This window comes from Podarcis muralis, chromosome 6 (assembly GCF_964188315.1).
Source record: "Podarcis muralis chromosome 6, rPodMur119.hap1.1, whole genome shotgun sequence".
NCBI lineage: Eukaryota > Metazoa > Chordata > Lepidosauria > Squamata > Lacertidae > Podarcis > Podarcis muralis.
Genome location: NC_135660.1, coordinates 27800222 through 27819471, shown reverse-complemented (window position 1 = coordinate 27819471; position 19250 = coordinate 27800222). Strand labels below are relative to the sequence as shown.

General features: G+C 42.6%; 2 protein-coding genes across 8 annotated transcripts in view; both read right to left on the bottom strand.

Annotated features, from left to right (window-relative positions):
- The window catches only part of TFDP2 (transcription factor Dp-2), a 37821-nt gene extending 37651 nt beyond the window's left edge, over positions 1-170 (bottom strand). For 6 of the 7 annotated variants that reach the window (XM_028731190.2, XM_028731193.2, XM_028731189.2 and 3 more), the window contains exon 1: positions 17-169. The gene's annotated coding sequence lies outside the window, so the exon portion shown is untranslated. Of the gene's footprint in view, positions 1-16 lie in introns of all 7 variants that reach the window. The other variant, XM_028731185.2, reaches the window with a different exon arrangement.
- Positions 171-2465: 2295 nt separating this feature from the next.
- Positions 2466-19250, bottom strand: part of GK5 (glycerol kinase 5) — a 30074-nt gene continuing 13289 nt past the window's right edge. Inside the window, exons 4-16 of the mRNA XM_028731197.2 lie at positions 18744-18837; positions 16808-16939; positions 16209-16284; positions 14422-14483; positions 14261-14334; positions 14055-14115; positions 12934-13060; positions 11502-11606; positions 10312-10406; positions 9916-10019; positions 8331-8390; positions 7509-7642; positions 2466-5330 (exon numbers count right to left, since the gene is read on the bottom strand). Of these exons, the coding sequence (XP_028587030.2) occupies positions 5179-5330; positions 7509-7642; positions 8331-8390; positions 9916-10019; positions 10312-10406; positions 11502-11606; positions 12934-13060; positions 14055-14115; positions 14261-14334; positions 14422-14483; positions 16209-16284; positions 16808-16939; positions 18744-18837 (1276 nt within the window). The 3' untranslated portion in view covers positions 2466-5178. The remainder of the gene's footprint in view (positions 5331-7508; positions 7643-8330; positions 8391-9915; positions 10020-10311; positions 10407-11501; positions 11607-12933; positions 13061-14054; positions 14116-14260; positions 14335-14421; positions 14484-16208; positions 16285-16807; positions 16940-18743; positions 18838-19250) is intronic.

Below are 19250 nucleotides of genomic sequence, written 5' to 3'. Positions count from 1 at the left end.
CCCTAATGGCTCTTACCGGCCTCAGCTGCCGCCTCTGGTCGCTCTACAGCCCAGCCGGCCGGCCCGCCTCGCCTCTCCCTCAGCAGCCCCAACAGTCGCCTCTGTCAGCTTCGCTATCGCTCTCTCTCCCCCGCACAAGCTTGGCGGCGTCTGGCGACCCGGCTCGCCCATTGGTCGACGCGTCCGCGCGGAGCCTGGCGTCTCCGGGCTCTCATTGGTCCCCGTGGCTGTGTGTACACAATCGGCGCCGCCGCTCGGAAGCGGACGGGCAAGAGGGAAGGGGCGGGGCTCAAGTTCTGGAACGGGCTTTAAGGCAACCTGTGGGGAGGGGGAGGGAGAAGGGGGCGTGTCGTCGGAAGCCCCGCCCCCCGCCACTGGGAAATGTTTGTTGTTGTTTAGTCGTGTCCGACTCTTCGTGACCCCATGGACCAGAGCACGCCAGGCACGCCTGTCTTTCACTGCCTCCCACAGTTTGGTCAGACTCATGTTTGTAGCTTCGACAACACTGTCCAACCATCTCGTCCTCTGTCGTCCCCTTCTCCTTGTGCCCTCCATCTTTCCCAACATCAAGGTCTTTTTCAGGGAGTCTTCTCTTCTCATGACGTGGCCAAAGTATTGGAGCCTCAGCTTCAGGATCTGTCCTTCCAGTGAGCACTCAGGGCTGATTTCCTTAAGAATGGATACGTTTGATCTTCTTGCAGTCCATGGGACTCTCAAGAGTCTCCTCCAGCACCATAATTCAAAAGCATCCATTCTTCGGCGATCAGCCTTCTTTATGGTCCAGCTCCAACTTCCATACATCACTACTGGGAAAACCATGGCTTTAACTATACAAAACCATGGCTTTAACTATACGGGAGCTGCTAATTCCGCCCATCAGTCTAGGTTGATAAGGCTGTGGCTGCATTGGCATTGGCATCCAGAAGAGAAAGTTACGGAAGCTGCGAAGCAGGCCATTTGAATCGCAGCCTACCACGTGATAATCACCCTTTCAAATTGTGCTGCCCACAAATTATTCTTGAATCTGAAAATTGTGCCGGTATTTATCGCTAAAATCCCCATTGGCGTTTCCCCATAAGGAATTCTCATTTATTTCAGGGAGGTTAAGTTCCTTTGAATTCACATCGGCAGGAATCGACTATATATTTTGAATAGTGCTTTGTCCGTTTACTCTCTCTAAATTCAGGTGCCTCTAGAGCAGCGGCGGACCTATATTTTGGGAGCCCTGAAGCTTGAACAGATATGGGCGGCCCCTTCGCAACCAGCAAAGAGGTCTGGGTAACCACTGTATCCTTCAATGGGGTTGTTTATAAAGGAAAAGAATGCAAGCCATGTCTCGCCAAAAGTGCCTATCTTTGAAGTACCCTTCTATGGCAAGTAAGGCGTTCGGATAGAGCCACATTCGAAATATTATTTACCTAGGTTTCAGTGGGGATTTCTATAGGTTGTTTCCAGTATTGGGCTATTGTTATTCAGGCTGCTGATAATAGGAAAAAAAATATTAAGTTTCTGCATTTAAGGTTCAAGCCACCCTATTTTGTGTAGGATTGCATAGTTACCTGTCAAAAATTGGCTCTTGCACTACTCAGAGTGAGGAACCACAAGCCCAGGTGCCAAACACAGCCATCCAGCCCTCTAGACTTGGAGTGGAGAACCTCTGACCTTCCAGAGGTTGCTGCTAGACTACAACTCCCTCCCTATGGCTCTGGCTGATGGGAGTTATGGTCCACCAGATGATATTGGACTTTGTTCCTCACTGCAGGTTTAGACACTTGACCTAGGAGAGGAACTCTTTGCTTCCCAAAGGTGAAAATATATTCCAAGTTGTGATTGATACCCCTATAGTTATTTGCTTGCGAGTGTAGTTACCATAAGTGCTGCAACACTGACAAATTATGGCCTCTCCTTGTTTAAGCTGGAGCCTAGGGCATCTTCAGTGTGAAATAAAACCAGTGGAAAAGGAAATACTGTACTGTGTAGTATATCTCTCCAGGCAGAAAGGGGTTAATGTATGAGAGAAACAAAGTATTATGAAGGGGAAAGGAAGGTGTTTTTAGACCAAATAACCACACTTGAATAAAAAAAAAATGTTTATGGAACTGGATATTTGGGGAGTCCAATAATGGCTCTAATCAATTAAGCAGCAAGTTCCCCCTTCTCAGCCTAAACTAAAGATTGGTTAACTAGTACATTATATATGTAGTTATATATCCAAATTTTAATTCTTCATATGGTTCATAAGTTATTCATAACTTTGAAACTATTACAGAGGTCTCAAACACAGACAGTGGGGACCAATATTGACAATCTCCATTTTTTGATAAGGTGCAGCAGAAGGGGAGAAACAACAAGAAGGAAAATGTGGTGGGAAGTTGACAAAAATAAGAAAAAAGACGTGATTTGATTATATAGGCTAAAAATGTTGAAACTTAGTAAGATATAATTAAAAAAAAGACAATCTCCACTTTTTCAGAGCAGTGCAATAAGATTTTATTAATGAATTAGAAATCTTATTAGTATCTCTGCAAGGTAGAGACAGTCAGCTGAGTAACAGTTTATAAGTAAACATTCTGCCATAGAACTGGCCTACAATATGAAGAAATATTCCATAAACCTTCAGTTCTTGTGCACACATATTGCATAGTCTGGGTTTCTCAAATGTGTATAGACACATACACAAAGTCATGTTAACCCATGTACAATAGTCCATAATAAGGAACAAGTGCACACCTGTAACTGACCAATATAAAAATAAAACCTTTTACAAATACACAACACAGTTCACAAGATGCCCTGGCTCTGGGCAGATAAAAATAATTAGTACAGATTGTCACAGAAAATTTCCAGTTTGAACCCCATTCTCATTCAGGCACTTAAGACCATTGCATGGTGACAAATGGCAGGAAAAACCAGAATTCTTCCCTAACAATTCTAACTAGGATGAAAAGTTGGTCACTATTGCGCAGAACTAGCATGGATCATGTGCTTTTAATTTGTATGGTAGGTGTGGAAGGACATAAGAGTGTTTATTTGTCTGAATGCCTTTGTAGATCAGAGTGCTCTCCTCGCATTCAAAGTTATGTTGTGCGTGTCCTAAGGGATGGGAAGGCTTGGGTAGGAGGTGAAAGAAAGGAAAAGTTATTGAGAGTGATGAAAAGGATAGTTCACTTTCAGAATCAAAGTGGCATCAGTCTGGCAGCCCAGCCTACCTGGATGGAATATGTGTAAGTACTGCTTTATGGAGAGTGTACTGAGCTTGGAGATCCCCTTTGCACACCTGAAAGCCAGTGCCAGCCCACCCATGAGGCAAGGTGAGGTGACCGCCTCAGGCGGCAGGATCCCTAGGGGCAGCAGATCCTGATGTGTAGCTTTATTCCCCCCGCCATTGTTCCTGATGTAGATCTTCACTCACTCTTTCTTCCCTGGTGGAGAGGTGGGGGATGCCATTCTGTTGTTTGGCTCAGGTGCCCAAATCTGTCATGGATGCTGTCGTTGAGATTCCTGCATTGTAAGGGATTGGACTAGATGACCCTTGGGGGTGGCCTTCCAACTCATTTTCCTGGCCCTAGAGAGAACTCTGCCAGAGATCTGTTTCACTTTGCTATAAAGCCTATTTTACCACCACCCCAAAATAAAAACCAAACAGAAGCACTTTAGAAGGGCCATCACTCAATGGCAGGGGCATCTGCTTTCACTGCAAAATGTCCCAGGTTCAATCCGCAACATTCCCAGCCGGAACTTGGAAAGGATCCTGTCTGAAACCCTGCAGAGGCATTGCCTGCCATGGTAGGCAGTGCTGAGCTAGATGGCCGAATGGTCTGACTCAATGAAAGACAACTTCCTATGTTTTTTAGAGAGTACATAAAATTGCATGAGACTTGTCACTAGTCAATAGATATCCATAACTCTTTGGCCACAATTTTATACAGGGTTGATCTGCAAAAATATATATACATATTCTAGCTGGAAGAAAAATGCTTTCCCAGTGACACAATGATGAAGCATGGGTGCAATTTCCCGGTAACAAGAAGCGGTAGCCAGTGCAAAGACTTCTGCATTACACACAACAACTATACAATTATTGCATGAATTTATTGTACCTGAAAGTAGACTGCAATTTCCCCTTTGAATAACTCCTTGTACTCTATTTAAAACCCCCTTGGTGGGTTTGCTTTCTCTGAAACTGGGTTCGGGCTTAAATGCTGCTGACAAAGACATTAGATGCACAAGCACAATTTCACATACGCTCTACCTTATCTATTTTATATTCAGGTTGTATTTGCGGATAGAAATCAATCATTGTGGTAGAGTTTGAAACAATACAAGTAAAACAGATGAACACAAGGGGAAATTAAACTGGGTGAGGGGAGATCTAGTTGTGGTGACATATTCCTTCCAAAAAGAGCAGAAGACAATCCTGACCTACTCTGGATTTGGAAACATCAACTGTAATTGGTTAAATGTAGCAGCTAAATAGGATTAAAAAAAATTAAAGGCTGGGGCTCTCTGGATTCCCAAGAATCTGCATTAGCAGCAATGGATCACTACCTTTGGCCACAGGGATTCCTAAGCCTTTCCTCACCTATATACCATGGGGATTGCTAACTGATTTCCAACATCATCTGGCAATTCAGCTGATCTCTCCCAGGTGGCCAGGCTTTAATTTCAGACAGATAAAGAAGTGAAGATCATCACTGAAAGCAGAGGTCAATCAGCTTAGTTGTCTCAGTGCCTCTTACTGCGAGGCAACTCTCAGTGGGCAAGCAGCCACATTCTGTGCTAGGTTGCAGATCAGGATACATGGATGAAATCACAAGTCTGGAAGAACAAGGTGCTTTTTGCTACTTTCCACTTATCATAGAAGCTTCTTGTGTTAAGGTAAAACATCAACAGTAATGTAAGAACAAAAAAATCAGCTAGGACTTTTGCATTCAGGTATCTTTGTCATCACATTCAGTTGCCTATTCAGGTATCTTTGTCATCACATTCAGTCGCCCCTTGGGAACTTTGGCATTCAGTCTCTTGAAGGTGGCTACTTCCAGAGGGGCAGCTGGTATGTTTTAATTAACTTCACGGAAGAAGCAGAAATGAACTCTAAAACCGAACTGCAGTTGTGTTTGCATTGTCCTATAAACATAATCTAAAATATTAATTTAACATTTTGCAATAACCCCGTTTCTATGATGTCTGGCTGTACCAACTGAGAGAACGTTGAACAGCTTTCACCCAGTTGCTCATGGCTGGTTCGTATTCCTCCGGCTCCTTTTGAGGCTTAAAAACTATGTCAGTTTGCCTCAGCTGTTTCAGTTGCTCTTTGTCCTTCCAGAATCCTAGAAACAAACGTAACAAAACAAAACAAAAAATCACTCCCAAGCTGAAAAACATAAATGTTGCATCTGGAATTCGTCATACCATATCATGGGGCCACCCAAGGAAGCTGAATGCTGGGAGAATTTCAGACGGACAAAATCACATGCTTCTTTTACACGGTGCATAGCTGGAATTAACTCCCATGGGATGTAGTGATGGCCACCAATTTGGATGGCTTTAAAAGAGGATTAAACAAATTTATAGAGGATAAGGAGATCTTTGGCTACTAGCCACAATGGCTATGAGCAGTATGCCTCTGGGTATTAAGTGCTTGGAATCACAAGTGGGGAGAGTGCCCTGCTGTTGTACTCAGGTACTTCATCCTGCACAAGGACCACCAGGTGGGCCTTATTATTGATTTTAAGGTATGGACAAGTTAGCATGGGAGAAGCATTTTTCCTTATCAGGGCCCCCAGTCCATTCAGGGCTTTAACTGTTAAGTATAAGCACCTTGAAAAATAGCTGGTAATCAGTTACTTTTTTCAATGGGCGTTTCATGTGCGGAGCCTGCCACTGCCATAAGCACTCTGCCCATCACATTTTATACTTGTGGCAATTTTCGAATGATCTTCAAGGACAGCTCCAGGTGGAGCATGTTACAGTTGTCTAGCATGCAGGTTACCAGGGCATTGGTGGCTATAGCCAGGCTATACCTATTTATGGAAGGCCTTGGTTGACACGCCAGCCAAAGATGAATCTAGGCATGCCTAGCCACCAAGGCCGCTTGGACCTGAAGTGACAATAATGGTTCAAGGAGCACCCCCAAACTATGCAGGTGCTCCTTCAAGGGGAACACAACTCCATCAAGGACAGGGCTGTTCTCACAACCCCCGTACTCAGGAACCAACATATTCACCTCTCTTTCATTTATTGGCACACATCTAGCCCATTATCACTTCCAGACATTGCTTTAGGATCAGCACAACCCCTTCCGGTACTGACAGAACAGAAAGATAAAGCTGGGTCCCACTAGATCCTGGCTTCAAATAGATGTTGAATAGCATGGGTGACAAGATTGAACCCTGCAGGCTCCTGCAAGATACCGTATTTTTCGCTCTATAAGACGCACCAGACCACAAGACGCACCTAGTTTTTGGAGGAGGAAAACAAGAAAAAAAATATTCTGAATCTCAGAAGCCAGAACAGCAAGAGGGATCACTGCGCAGTGAAAGCAGCAATCCCTCTTGCTGTTCTGGCTTCTGGGATAGCTGCGCAGCCTGCATTCACTCCATAAGATGCACACACATTTCCCCTTACTTTTTAGGAGGGAAAAAGTGAGTCTTATAGAGCAAAAAATACGGTAATTCCCCCAGGGCTGAGCAGAAGTCATACTGTCCTCTGGAACCACCCTTGGAGATAGGACTGGAGCCAAAGCATTTTATTGGTGTCATAGTGTTTAACTTCTCCCCCTTATCAACCTAAAGGTGTTGAAAGAACCTGCTGAATCAGGCCAGTGACCCATCTAGTCCTGTGATGCCTGTGGGGAAACCGGCAAGTAGGATCCGAGCGCAAGAGCACTCTCCGTCCTGTGCTTTCCAGCAGTTGGCATTGAGAAAGCATTACTGTGGAAAATAGCTATCATGGCCTGTGTCCTGCTTAACTGAATGGTAGGCTTCTGTTTTTAGATTCTCCCCTCCACAATGTCCAACTTTTCATGAAACCATAAAGTATACCGCCCTCCCGCAACACTTATCTCTCAAGATGAGGTCAAGATGACTGGGTGACTCTAACCCAAGACATAACGTAAGTCTAGCCTTATGTTATGAATGATATTGCTTTAAACTAACTTCATTTCTTTACGAAACAATACATCAGGTACACGTGTGTATCCCCATACTTAAATCTCACATGCCTGCATGTGATTTATTTGATAACCTCCCACTCCAGAGTATCTGGTAAGAAAAGGTGTTTTGCACAGTGGAATCTGCAGTGTTTAGTTGCTATCCAAATTAGAGTATATTTATGCAGGTAGCAGCAGAATGAGATAGTTTGTATTCAGGTGGAAAAATAAGGAACATGAACTTCTGGGAATATTTAGAGGCAAAACCTTGCTGATATTTGCAATCCGGAAATCAGTTATGATATGGAAAACATGGAGAAAGAGAAAGAGGAAAACAACTTTTCAGAATACTACATACCTACAGCAAGGCCAGCTAGAAAAGCTGCTCCAAGGCAAGACATATCTGTACAAACAGACTTGTTTATTGTTTTGTTAATCAGATCAGACGTCATCTGCATTATAAAATTATTCTTACTGACACCTCCATCAGCTCTGTGAGAGAGAGGGGGTGGGGAGAAGGAAAAAGGCATATTCTTTTAATGCTTGGATTCTGGAAATTCTGTCTGATTTAGATTATATGCTGTTTATGTAGCCAGACCACCCTCAGTCGTGCCAAGTGTCTTTGCTCTACAGAAGGAAACAGGAGCCTCAACCAAACAAATATTTTAAAGGCTGTAATAAGTTTTTTTAAAAAAAGTTTTCATGGACAACAATGGGACATTTTTGTAAGCCTAAGTGCTGTGCTGGATGAGGAATGGAGGCAGCTGGGGAGAGGGAAATGAATGAACAGTTGGCGAGTGTGTATTGTGAGGAAGAACATGGGATGGCTCTGTCCCTGCACATATTTGGAAGAGGCCCCGCCTGTTATGGAAGGAACATCACCTCTGGGAGGTTTCCCATGAAGAAATATGGCCCTCAGACTGAAAAAGATTCCCCATACAATTTTAGATCTTTTGCCCATGAAAAGGACCGTCAGACTAACAACATTCTATACTTCTGTAATGTAAATCGGAAATCTACAATTTTCCAAAACATTATGTCACAAGGCTGTTCACTAGCGTTTTCAACAACATAAAGGCAGCTGGGAAGTTTTGCTATCTATCTGGCATCTTAAATCAATGGACGGTTCCACATAAAAGAAAAATTTACACAGACATTGTAAGAGATAAAATGAACATACCGAATGGACGTAAGTGGGATATCCATTTCTCTTGCGATGGTATCATAAAGCTGTTTGTTTCTTGCAAAAGAGATTCGATAGAAATTAAAGCATTTATACAAAAGTAACATGAACTTCAGAAGCTCAGTATTCAGTTACAAGAAACCACAGTTCAAAACTAGTGAGATACTGTAATTCATAAGTTTTCATAATGGGCTTCAAGTGAGCTATTTTAAAATAACCTGGAGCTGTATAGCTTTTCAAGTTTCCCATCTTTATTACATGAGAACATTTTAGGCTACCTTTCTCAAAGGCTAAAGTGGTGTAAATTAGACAGTAAAACTGCATATTCAACAAACCTACAAAGAACAGAACAACATTATAGGCTTACTAAGAATCACTGGGCAAGCCACCAAATCAGTTTAAAAGTTTTGCATCGCTTGTGGAAACTAAACTGCGATGAGGAGCTCCTAACCCCAATGAGGAAAGCATTTCAAAGCCTCTGGGCAAGGAGGCACCAACCTTTTAGAGTCAGTAAGCACATCTGGAACTTTGAGAAAGTGATGTGGGTGGTGGTCACATAAGGGCTGTTGCAGGGCGTGATGTAGCACAAAATGGTTGCTGTGGGGTGTGTGGCATGTCTGCCACATCTGGAATGTGGCATTCCCCCACCTCCCACCCCAAAAAAGTGGGGACAAGGAACCTACATCAGCCAAATGCTGCACTCGCTTGTGGAGAGACATGCTCTGCATCTTTCTGCTGTTCAGAACAGAAGGGAGGGTGGGTACTCACTCCTAGCACCCACTGAAAGGATATTGACTGAGATGTTCTGTCATAGGAGATAGCAGCAGGTGGAACGGCACCAGTGAGTGCCACACCAACAACCCCTCGTACAGCAGTAATGTCCCTAACACTGCCCAGAATCAGTCTAGTCTACACAGAGCAGCGTATGATTTCCCGGTTACTACTGGTGTATGACCTCTATCCCCTACAGCAGCAGGACGGAAGAAGGTCACAATTGAGAATAATAATATTTGACAAGGCACACTAGTTACCATAGGAGCAGAGAGCAATTTTAAGCTTCTGAGCAACCAAAATATTGAATCATTTACTTTTACATCAATGTTAAAACGTTAGCAAGAACAGTGGTAACTTTTGGTATTTGCCAGCCTTTAATTTTCTTTTCCATAGTGAAGGCAGGCTATAATTGACATTCTCCCTGCTCGGTTTGAATTTAAAGATTAGGCAGCAAAGTGGAAGGGACACTGTTTTCAGACAGGTTCTATCAGTTATATGACACTGGAAGGGGAAATACTGCACAAAGAATAATTGTCTGCTTTATATGGTTGAGAGGGGTTTTTCCCTGCCTTGGTTTGCAAGAGAGTGAGCTGCTTTGAGCTGAAAGCATGTAAGTAGAGATCCACAACGTTTTGTGGAAACTGGAGTGTGGCCCACAGACCCTGGTATAATTTTTCTGTAACCCTGTGAACTCTGTAGGAACCAGGCATGTCAGAACTCAGAGCAGCACAGAGTGATGGAATGTGTATAATCAAATAATAGCGCAAAAGCATGTGTTGGAGATTTAATTGATACGCTGGCTTAGTACCTGAAAGCTATAGATTCCAACACAGCTCGAACAAGATGTTTTTTGGTGGTGGAAGATGTAATCCCCATAAAAGAAGTACATGCAAAAGGGTCATTCATTGGGATCTAAAATAAAAAGATATGAAAATAAGATATGCAGGAATTTGTTCTGACGGCAGATGTCTAAGAATGGACTGAAATTATAAGGAAAAAAATAACTTACAAATGACAATAAAGAGGCAGCATAGTAAGAAGAAGGAAATTAAGAGCAATAAGCAGTGCACCATTGCTGGCAAGATAATTTTACAACCAATGAAAAGTGGAAACTATGAAGGCTGAATGAAATGTATTTCTTTTTTATGATCACATATATTTCGGAAGCCAACGTCACTTCAGCAAATCAATCAAGTCATTTTACCTGCAATCCACTGAAAGATGGAACAAAACAAACTCCTCCTGAATTTACTAGACTCTGGGCTATTTTTGATGTCTCTTCGGGATTGGTAAAAAGACCTGTAAAAATACACACAATAGGAAGGTTAATATTTCCCAAACTTTTGAAGTTTTCCCCTTTCGACTAAAATCAAAGATTTACACTCTTTGCATTAAAAAAAGAAAAATATTTATTGAGCACTCTTTACTACAACAGGTAGTAGTCCCTGCAACTGGCAGCTCAGTTAATATTATCTCTTGGTATCCTGCCACTGCTGGCTCCAGGTTTTGTGTGGTCCTTGAGCCCACCTGCTTCTTGCCACTCTCACCCCTACTAGCTTGCTTGCCTTCTCCCTCCATGCCCATTCCACAGATCATGCATAGGCAAACTCAGCCCTCCAGATGTTTTGGGACTACAACTCCCATCATCCCTGACCACTGGTCCTGTTAGCTAGGGATGGTGGGAGTTGCATCTGGAGGACCGAGTTTCCCTATGCCTGCCATAGAGCCTCTGGAGAGATAATGCAAGTCAAGCAGAAGATGCTGTTCACACCGTTATCACTGCCTGCATGCAGAGAGAGAGAGCAGTGACAACAACAAGGAGAAGTAGCAGTGCATCAGCATCATGAGGATCTCGAGGGACTTCCTACTGGGGGGTGGGGAGTGGCTGGGCTATGGCAGATCTTCAGCCACACTGAGACTGACCCTGTATCTTGTCCTCCCCTTTTGCTCACTTCCAGCACAATACTATGTATGCTTATTCAGATGTAAGTCTTGTTGTGCACATGATGCTCACTCTCTAGTAAACGTATTTAGGATGGGGTGGAGAACCTCGAGCCCGGGTTCCAAAAGCAGTCCACTAGGTCTCTCAATCTGGCCTGCAAGATTCTCTCCAAGTCATGCCCCCTCTGGAGCCAACACCCCTTTCTGGCTCTGCTATGCAGCCTCCTTGAGTGTTTCTTCTGCCTGGCAGGAGTGTCCCATTGAACTATAGTGATGCCTGTACAGAACACTGAGAAAAGGTCACTAAGTGAAAAACCTGAAAATTCTTCAGCTCCCTTAAAGAAATACACAATAAATCTCACCCCTACATTTGAAAACTAGAAACATAGTCCTAAGATTGTGCTTTGCACCCTACATTATTTCTGGCTCAAAGAGTTAATTCATGCTACTCACCTACACTTTGGGCCCATCTAATAGAATTCCCAGTATCAGAAGCATTTCCTTCAGTTAAGAAGATCACCTCTTTCCCAATCTTCCAACCAACCACTGGATACAAGCCTTAAAGTTGAAAGACATGAGTTTATTACGCATCCTAACCACTATACCACATTCACTTTTCTAACATAAGCAGTATTTTATTACATGTATACAATGCATAATATCAAGCAGTCACAGGCCCTTGTTGACTCTGGAACTCTTGAAAGAACCCAATAACATACACAAATAGTATCTAGTATCTGACATCCAAAATGCTATTCCAGGTATGACTAACAGTTTGTTCCTGGTGGAACTGCCTACTTCTGGGTTGTTGTTTTTTTCATTTTTCTTAACTGCCCACATATATATTTCTCTCTTTTTTTAAAACAAAAGAGGCATGCCAAAAGCCATCATAATGACTGTATCAAGGAACACTGTCTACAATCCCTAGAACTACTATTAGGAGCCATCAGGTCTTAGAGCGAGTTACTAAAGTAGAAGCATATTTACTGATTTGTGAACTGCTTTGTAAAAAAGACTGAAAGTGGGACATAGTATGTTATTTTTGGAGCCCGAAGAGGGCTGCACTTGGCCCTTCCACCTTCCTACTGCTGTCTAACACAGCCTAGCACCCAGCACAAAAAATATTATGGATGGTGGAAGTTTGCCTGACTGATCAATCTATATGATTTTACCTTATGTTGTTTCTATTGTTTTTCAATTGTTTTAACATTTTTATTGTAAGCCACCTGGTGAGGGCTTGCCCTAGAAGGCTGGGTAGGAATGAATGAATGAATGAATCTGTGAAGCTCTATTCCAAATACTGGTAAGCATTATTAGTAGCAGCTGCTCCTTGTAGATTCTCTCACAAAGGGATAACGATTTGAACATGTGACAGATGTTGGCCACACTAAGGGAGCATCTTAAAAAACTACATATTTTCTTATTAATATCTATGGCTTCCATCCACAAAGTAGCTTCCACCTCCTCCCCCGTTATTCCGAAGGGCTCACCGACCCTCCAGTGAGGTTTTTTGCAGGGTGGCAGGTAACTGACGTGGATAGGAGGGGACAGGAATCCTTTCTTCCATGAACAGCCTCAAGTTAATCTATCTCAGGATTCAAGCCTTAGTTGCCTTAGAACCTCATTACAAAATAAAAGTAACATTCCATGCTGAAAATGACTGTGTCTAAAATTATTGTTTTTCCAGGCTTATGCAGGCAATATCTTTCCATTTTGGTTGGTGGGTCATCTCTAGTTTTTCTTTTTTGTTTTAATTATCTTTTTATATATAGTTGCTATTGTAAACTGGTTTGATTTTTATTTTTTTACAAGATAGCAGTATATAAATATTTAAATAAAGTGTTTGTTGTCAGCCGTTTTCAGAATGCAAACATATAGGCGTTACCTTTTGTAGATACGTGAATTTTGCTTCCAGTGTTAACATCCCAAAACGTACCAGTCCCCATGGTGACCTTACTATCACCTCTTTCAAAACAACACTCTCCAAACATGGCTGCCTGTTGGTCTGCCACCTTCAGTACAAAAAAATCAAACAAACAAACAAATCAGGTTGTCAAGGTAATTATTTTTCTGTGTTAGTGTATGCACTTTCTTTTTTTGGAAGGAAGGGGGGGAATAACAGGAATAGGAGTAGGAATAGGAATAGAAATTGGACAGAAACATAGGAAACTGCCTAATGTCAAGGCAAAGCCTTGCTTCATCTAGTTCAATATTGTCTACACTGACTGAAAGTGGCTCAAACCGCATGTGGCATTGGATTTGCATACTATTTTGGGTTCATTATTCAGCTAAAATTTTAAACAGGCGAAATGTTGCCACATTTATGTCCAATACTTCAGTAAGACCAGAGTCAGCGTCAGCAACCAGCATACTAGGAAAACTGCCTGGACCTTACTACAAATCTTTGCCCTGGATCCCTTTAAATTTGTTTTCTTGCCTGGCTCTCTAAGCAGCACTAGGTGGCAGGATCTAGCCAGCTTTTCAATTTCCCAGAATGCCCCTAACAGTGTTGAATGGAACCCATTAGGTTGAAGGGATATGAAGGTTCCCTCAACTGTGTTATATTAGAATTTAGTTCACTCTAACAAAGCGAAAGCTTCAAAAGGCAAGTGCATGGCTACTGAAAAAGCATGCCCTCTGGCTAGGAAAAGCATGTTTTGTAGGAGAAAGAGAAAGTAAACACAGAAGACAATAATTGACGTAGAAGGAAGTTGCTGCTTTTAAGATTCGTCACATACAATACTGAACTATTTCTTGAACTGAATTTGTTTATTAGATAACAAAGAACTGCACAGAAGTGGCGTGCCACACTCCAAGGAACTGGCACCCATTTTAAGAACTTCAAAATAGGCAATTTCAGCCAGACGTAGCAGAAACACCACAGACTGGCCTGCACTTTGAAAGTTCTCTCTGGAGACTTCTACTAGGACTAATATACTTGACTAGTACCCAACTGGATCTAAACATATTTCTAAGGGAAAAAGGAAAAAAATGTTTTTTACTTACCAAAGCTGCTATTGCAATAGGCACTCCAAATATCTCAGCATCAATTGTTCCAAATTTATGACTTAAAATAAAAATAAGACATTAAAGGTTATTGCCCTCATATCAAAACTATAATGAGTGAACAAAAAATAAATATTCTAGAAGTGTGAAAAGTGTGCCACTACTATACTAAATCAGAGGGGGGGGGCGTTATTTATTAGACTAACCTTGTGTCCTCCACTGGGGGGAAAATTGATACTGGAATGGAAAGAAACTTGCTAATGAACGCACTCCACTGCAGCTGAAATCACATGCATATGAAAAAGGGGGAGTTAAAAGCAATACAGAGTAAAAATTGAAGCAGCTTTGCAGAGAGAATTAGTCATACCTTGAAGGGATCAAACATTGCAGTTGTACTGGCATTTGAGTAGTCTGTAGCATACACCGCACCTGGGGATTAAAAGGAACCAATACTAGTGAATGCTCAAAAACACAAAAAGATTACAGTGAAGATGTGGGAACTTAATGTTGGAGGTCTGAGTCCTGCTCAGCACCTCACTTGAAAAGTACAAACACATTATTGCAGACAAGCATTTGTTTACGGTTGTCTTCTTCTAAGAGGATATCCTTTTCAATTTTTCTCCGATACAAAACCGGGCAGTTCATTCAAAGTAACGTACTACTAGTACTACCACCATTTGTGTTAAGTTGTGGGTGAACATATCAGATGACACAGCGATTCTTCAAACAGCTCTTGTTTATTCACAGGCCAGGACAGAACTGAACTGAAGGGTTCAGTCACCCTGCTTATATAGAGCTCCAGTACAATGTAACTGTAACAATTTTCTAAAACTATCCAATCACTGAACGTCACTTTCGATCCCTTATTTGCATAACTATCTACAGTATCCCCCTGCTGGCCCAGGGTGAGAACTTCAGTACATAACAATTTGTTTACCCCACCTCCGGCCGTAGCAGCAGTAGCAGCTCCCCACATGCACAACACAGCTGAGGAGAAAGTGAGGCTGCAGCATTCGGAAGTTGGAGGGGAGGAAAGGCACAGGAGAGGAAATGGATGCAGAGAGCAGCTAACGTAAATGTGTGGGAAGGAGAACAAAGAATGGGAAGGAGAGAGACAAAAGTGGTGGCTGGGCTGAGGGAGAGAAAAAGTACCGAGGGGTGATGCTGCACCTTCAGACCCCTGCCCTACACACACAAAAACCTGTCCTCTCTTCTTCCCACCTGCTAAACCAGGAAACCACTCTTGGCTAAGGAAACAGCTGCCTCCTCCATTTCACAATAACAAACGGCAGGACAGGAATTGGAGAGCTAGGGGGTCCACATCCATGCAGAGAGAAGAGACAAGTTACTTGAGTAAAGGAGACTGGGAGATCAATGAATTGGGGCAGAGACATGTTGAAAGAAATTAGAAGGAGAGGAGTACCTCACCTGAACATTTCTCCACTGCCTAGTTCCAGTGACGAATGTGACAAGGCTGAGAGAAACATGTTAGGGATATGGATTATGGAGGTCAAGAACAAGAGCGTTCAGCTCCCCTCACCCAATATCCCTTTGATGTGACCCCCCCCCCTTTACATGTAAGCACAGCAGATGGGATTAAACAAACATATCTGCTGCCATCATTTCTAGTTCGGACCTTATTTAGAAGCACAATATAGGTCTGGAGGAAGTAATTATGTTTCCACAGAGGACCAGGACAGTGGAAGAAACAAGATTCAGTAAGGCAAACTTTCAGAAAAGGAAAATTCAGGAAAATGATGAGGCAGCAAAGATAATGTGAGATTATAGAATTTAAGCTTTCCACAGAGCAGAATTAGAGCTGCCTCAGCAGAGGAATCTTTACATTGTTCCTTTCCAGAGTGTACATATATTGGTTTCGATCCAAATGTTGCATGAGTGGAAGGCTGCTGCTTGTGTAAAATATATTTCTTGTCCCCTCATCCTAGACACCAATGAAAAGCTTCTCCAAAGGGATGGAGGATCCTCTTAAACAGCATGGGTTATGTCACAGATGGGTTGCAATGGGAGGGGGAATTCATTCAGTATCTGGCAGAGAAATTGTGTATGAGCAGAGTCCACTTGCACAACCTTTGGATCCATCTACTTCTTTGCAAGAAGCCATGTGCTTTCTATCTGTTTAATCATCCTTCTCACCTTTGGTCAGTTTATATAGTAGCCATGTGTCAATGGTTCCAAAACAGCAATTGTCATCTTTAGTTGCTTGTTCTACCTGAAAGCAAACACACACCAACCGTGTTTTATTTCAAGATGGCAAGTATAACACACTTCAGCGTTAAGTTAAAATAAAATATAATAAAATCAAAATTGAGCTAAGTCACATTATGTTATCTAGTGTTAGGCAAACCAAAGGAACAAGTTTCCCAACTATCCCCTTTAGAAGGTTGTGGATTATCTATCAAACCAGTTTACTGCTCAAAAGTCTTTTCTGGGTATTCATTCTTTCTTTCTTTCTTAAAAAACAACAAGCAGGTGCAATTGCCTCCCAGGTCCTAGGTCCAACACTCTAATTGCTACACTAATAATAAACAGCCTGAGGAGCTTTGGTGGAAAGGTGGTATATAAATGGGAGTGAAATAAATAAATAAAAACAAGCAGTTGACATTTTCTAATGAAATTTAGCATATAATACACATTGCACTATTATGACTACCATCCTGAAAGAGGTTCCTCTGCCGGAATAAAGAGCCAGCCCGTACAAAGCTCATTACAGAGAATAGTAAGACAAGGCTTACCTCCTGTAGATGTTGTAAAATCCAAGCCAGTCTTAAAGAGACATGCTGTGTTGTGAACGTTTGGCAACTCGCTAACAGAAAGCGATCGCTCCGAGTGAAAAAGTGAAAGAAGGAACAAACAGCATGCACTGCCTGTTCCAAAAAAAGAAGAAAAAGAAAGAAAGAAAGAAAGAAAGAAAGAAAGAAAGAAAGAAAGAAAGATTGGATAAATACTTGGTATTCTCTCCTATAGGGCTTCTATCAAAACTTCATTTGGGAGGGTTTGGGTGAAATTACCCATACACACAATCTATGAACAGAGCAATTCAAGTGAAGATAATGTATATATAGAAGCAGGGCGTTTTTTCCAGCCGGAACTCACCGGAACTCAGGCACCTCTCACGTGGGCACCATTGCCATTATAAGAGAACAAGAGAAGCATTCACGGTGAGTTCCGGCATGTCTTTTTCTAGAAAAATAGCACTGATAAGATTTTTATATATGAAAGAGTGAGGGGACAACTTTCAAAGAAACTGCTGGGAGGTTATAGGAACTAGTCCAATATTCTGTACCATGCGAGACCCAATGAAGTTAGCATGTTCAGTAACTGGTTGGACTAGCAATCCCATACTGCTCAATGAGAAACCAACTTGGTTGGCCAGTTCCCAGGTGAGGGGTAGGACCTCTGGCAGCCATTTTGAGAGGTGGTCTATGCATGTTGGAGAATGAGAAGAAATCATGGGGTAAAACTACCTGTTCCACTGCAGGTGGGGAATTGCATGTTTCAAAGTACCCTTGTTTAAAAAATAAATATCTTCATGTAAACAAAAATCTAATACCAGCTTTGCTGGTTTTTCCTTTGCATTAAGATTTTCTTTAAAAAAAATAATAGGGCAGCAACCTGAATTTTGAAGTGTCACAAATCATTCTTCCACCTTGGCACTCTACAATTTCATACCGCTACACATGCAGACCAAGCCCGAGTCTGAATGGAACAGCTGAGTAATTTAACCCAGAGGTAGAAAACGTGGTGCTGTCCTGATGTTGCTGGACTTCAATTTCCACTAGTCCTGGCTAATACAGCCAATAATTGGGGAGGATGCAGCCACGAACTACTGGAGGGCACCACTTTGGCCACCTTCAATTTAATCCCCTTCCTTTCAGAGCTGAGAACGTATCTGTGCACCTCATGAAGGCCAGACTATCAACATCATCATGCGGGCAAAAGTAACCAAGTCTTGCTTTATAGGATCCGTATAGTTTGAAACCTGGCCCCCAAAGCGAAAATACGTGGCACAGAAGGCAAACTGGTGAATAATCGCTGAATGCAACTCCATGATGGGTGGGAGAGAAGAGATGATTAGCTCCTTCAAGCTGAGAGCCAGTGTGGTGTAGTGGTTAAGAGCGGTATTCTCGTAATCTGGGGAACTGGGTTCGCGTCTCTGCTCCTCCACATGCAGCTGCTGGAGTGGAGAAGTGTGACCTTGGGCCAGTCACACTTCTTTGAAGTCTCTCAGCCCCACTCACCTCACAGAGTGTTGTGGGGGAGGAAGGGAAAGGAGAATGTTAGCCGCTTTGAGACTCCTGAAGGGGAGTGAAAGGCGGGATATCAAATCCAAACTCTTCTTCTGTTATTTGCTCCATATTTAGGGGTTGAGGAATAGAGGGGCTTTCAATTTCAATAAGAAGAAACCCCCATCCCACTTCTTCCCTGGTCAAAGTAGTGCCTCACCTCACCTTGGTCAGGCATAGGCAAACTTGGCCCTCCAGATGTTTTGGGACTACAATTCCCATCATCCCTGACCACTGGTCCTGTTAGCTAGGGATCATGGGAGTTGTAGTCCCAAAACATCTAAAGGGCCAAGTTTGCCTATGCCTGCTCTTGGTGCTTTGAAGTCAGGGTACACCTTCATACCTACTCCTCTGTATTTTAGTAAAGGTATCAATGCTACCTCACCTTCATTGTAAGAGATCTGTTCCAGGACTTTACAAGTTCAGCAGCTCTCAAATCTTGCCAGCTTATGAAGTTATGAAAAGGTTTTCCTGTCTTCCTGAAAAAGGCGGAAGATATCACCAACTTTATGAAAAGTACTCAATGCACAAAGTGCAAGCTAGACCAGTCCAATTATCCCCATTCTACTGATTCTGGATTGGGTCAATGTGATGGTGGCAAAAGAGCTGATGCAGATATAACAGTTTGTCTGAAGGCCAGCCAGGTAGTTCATGGCTGGGCAATGATTAGGCATGGTGGTGAATGACACTTACTAAATTTTGCTCACTCTTGGCTCATTTCCAGAAGGAGAAACATAAGCAACTGACTCATGTTGCAAACCAGCAATAAATAACTTCAAACTGCAAGTGGGAGATGGCATGCCTGAATGCAGAAACTCTTTGGTTCATGACCAGGGCTACTGTTCCACTAGTGCAACAAAGTTCACTTGTGCCATGGAACTTTTCCCTGCAG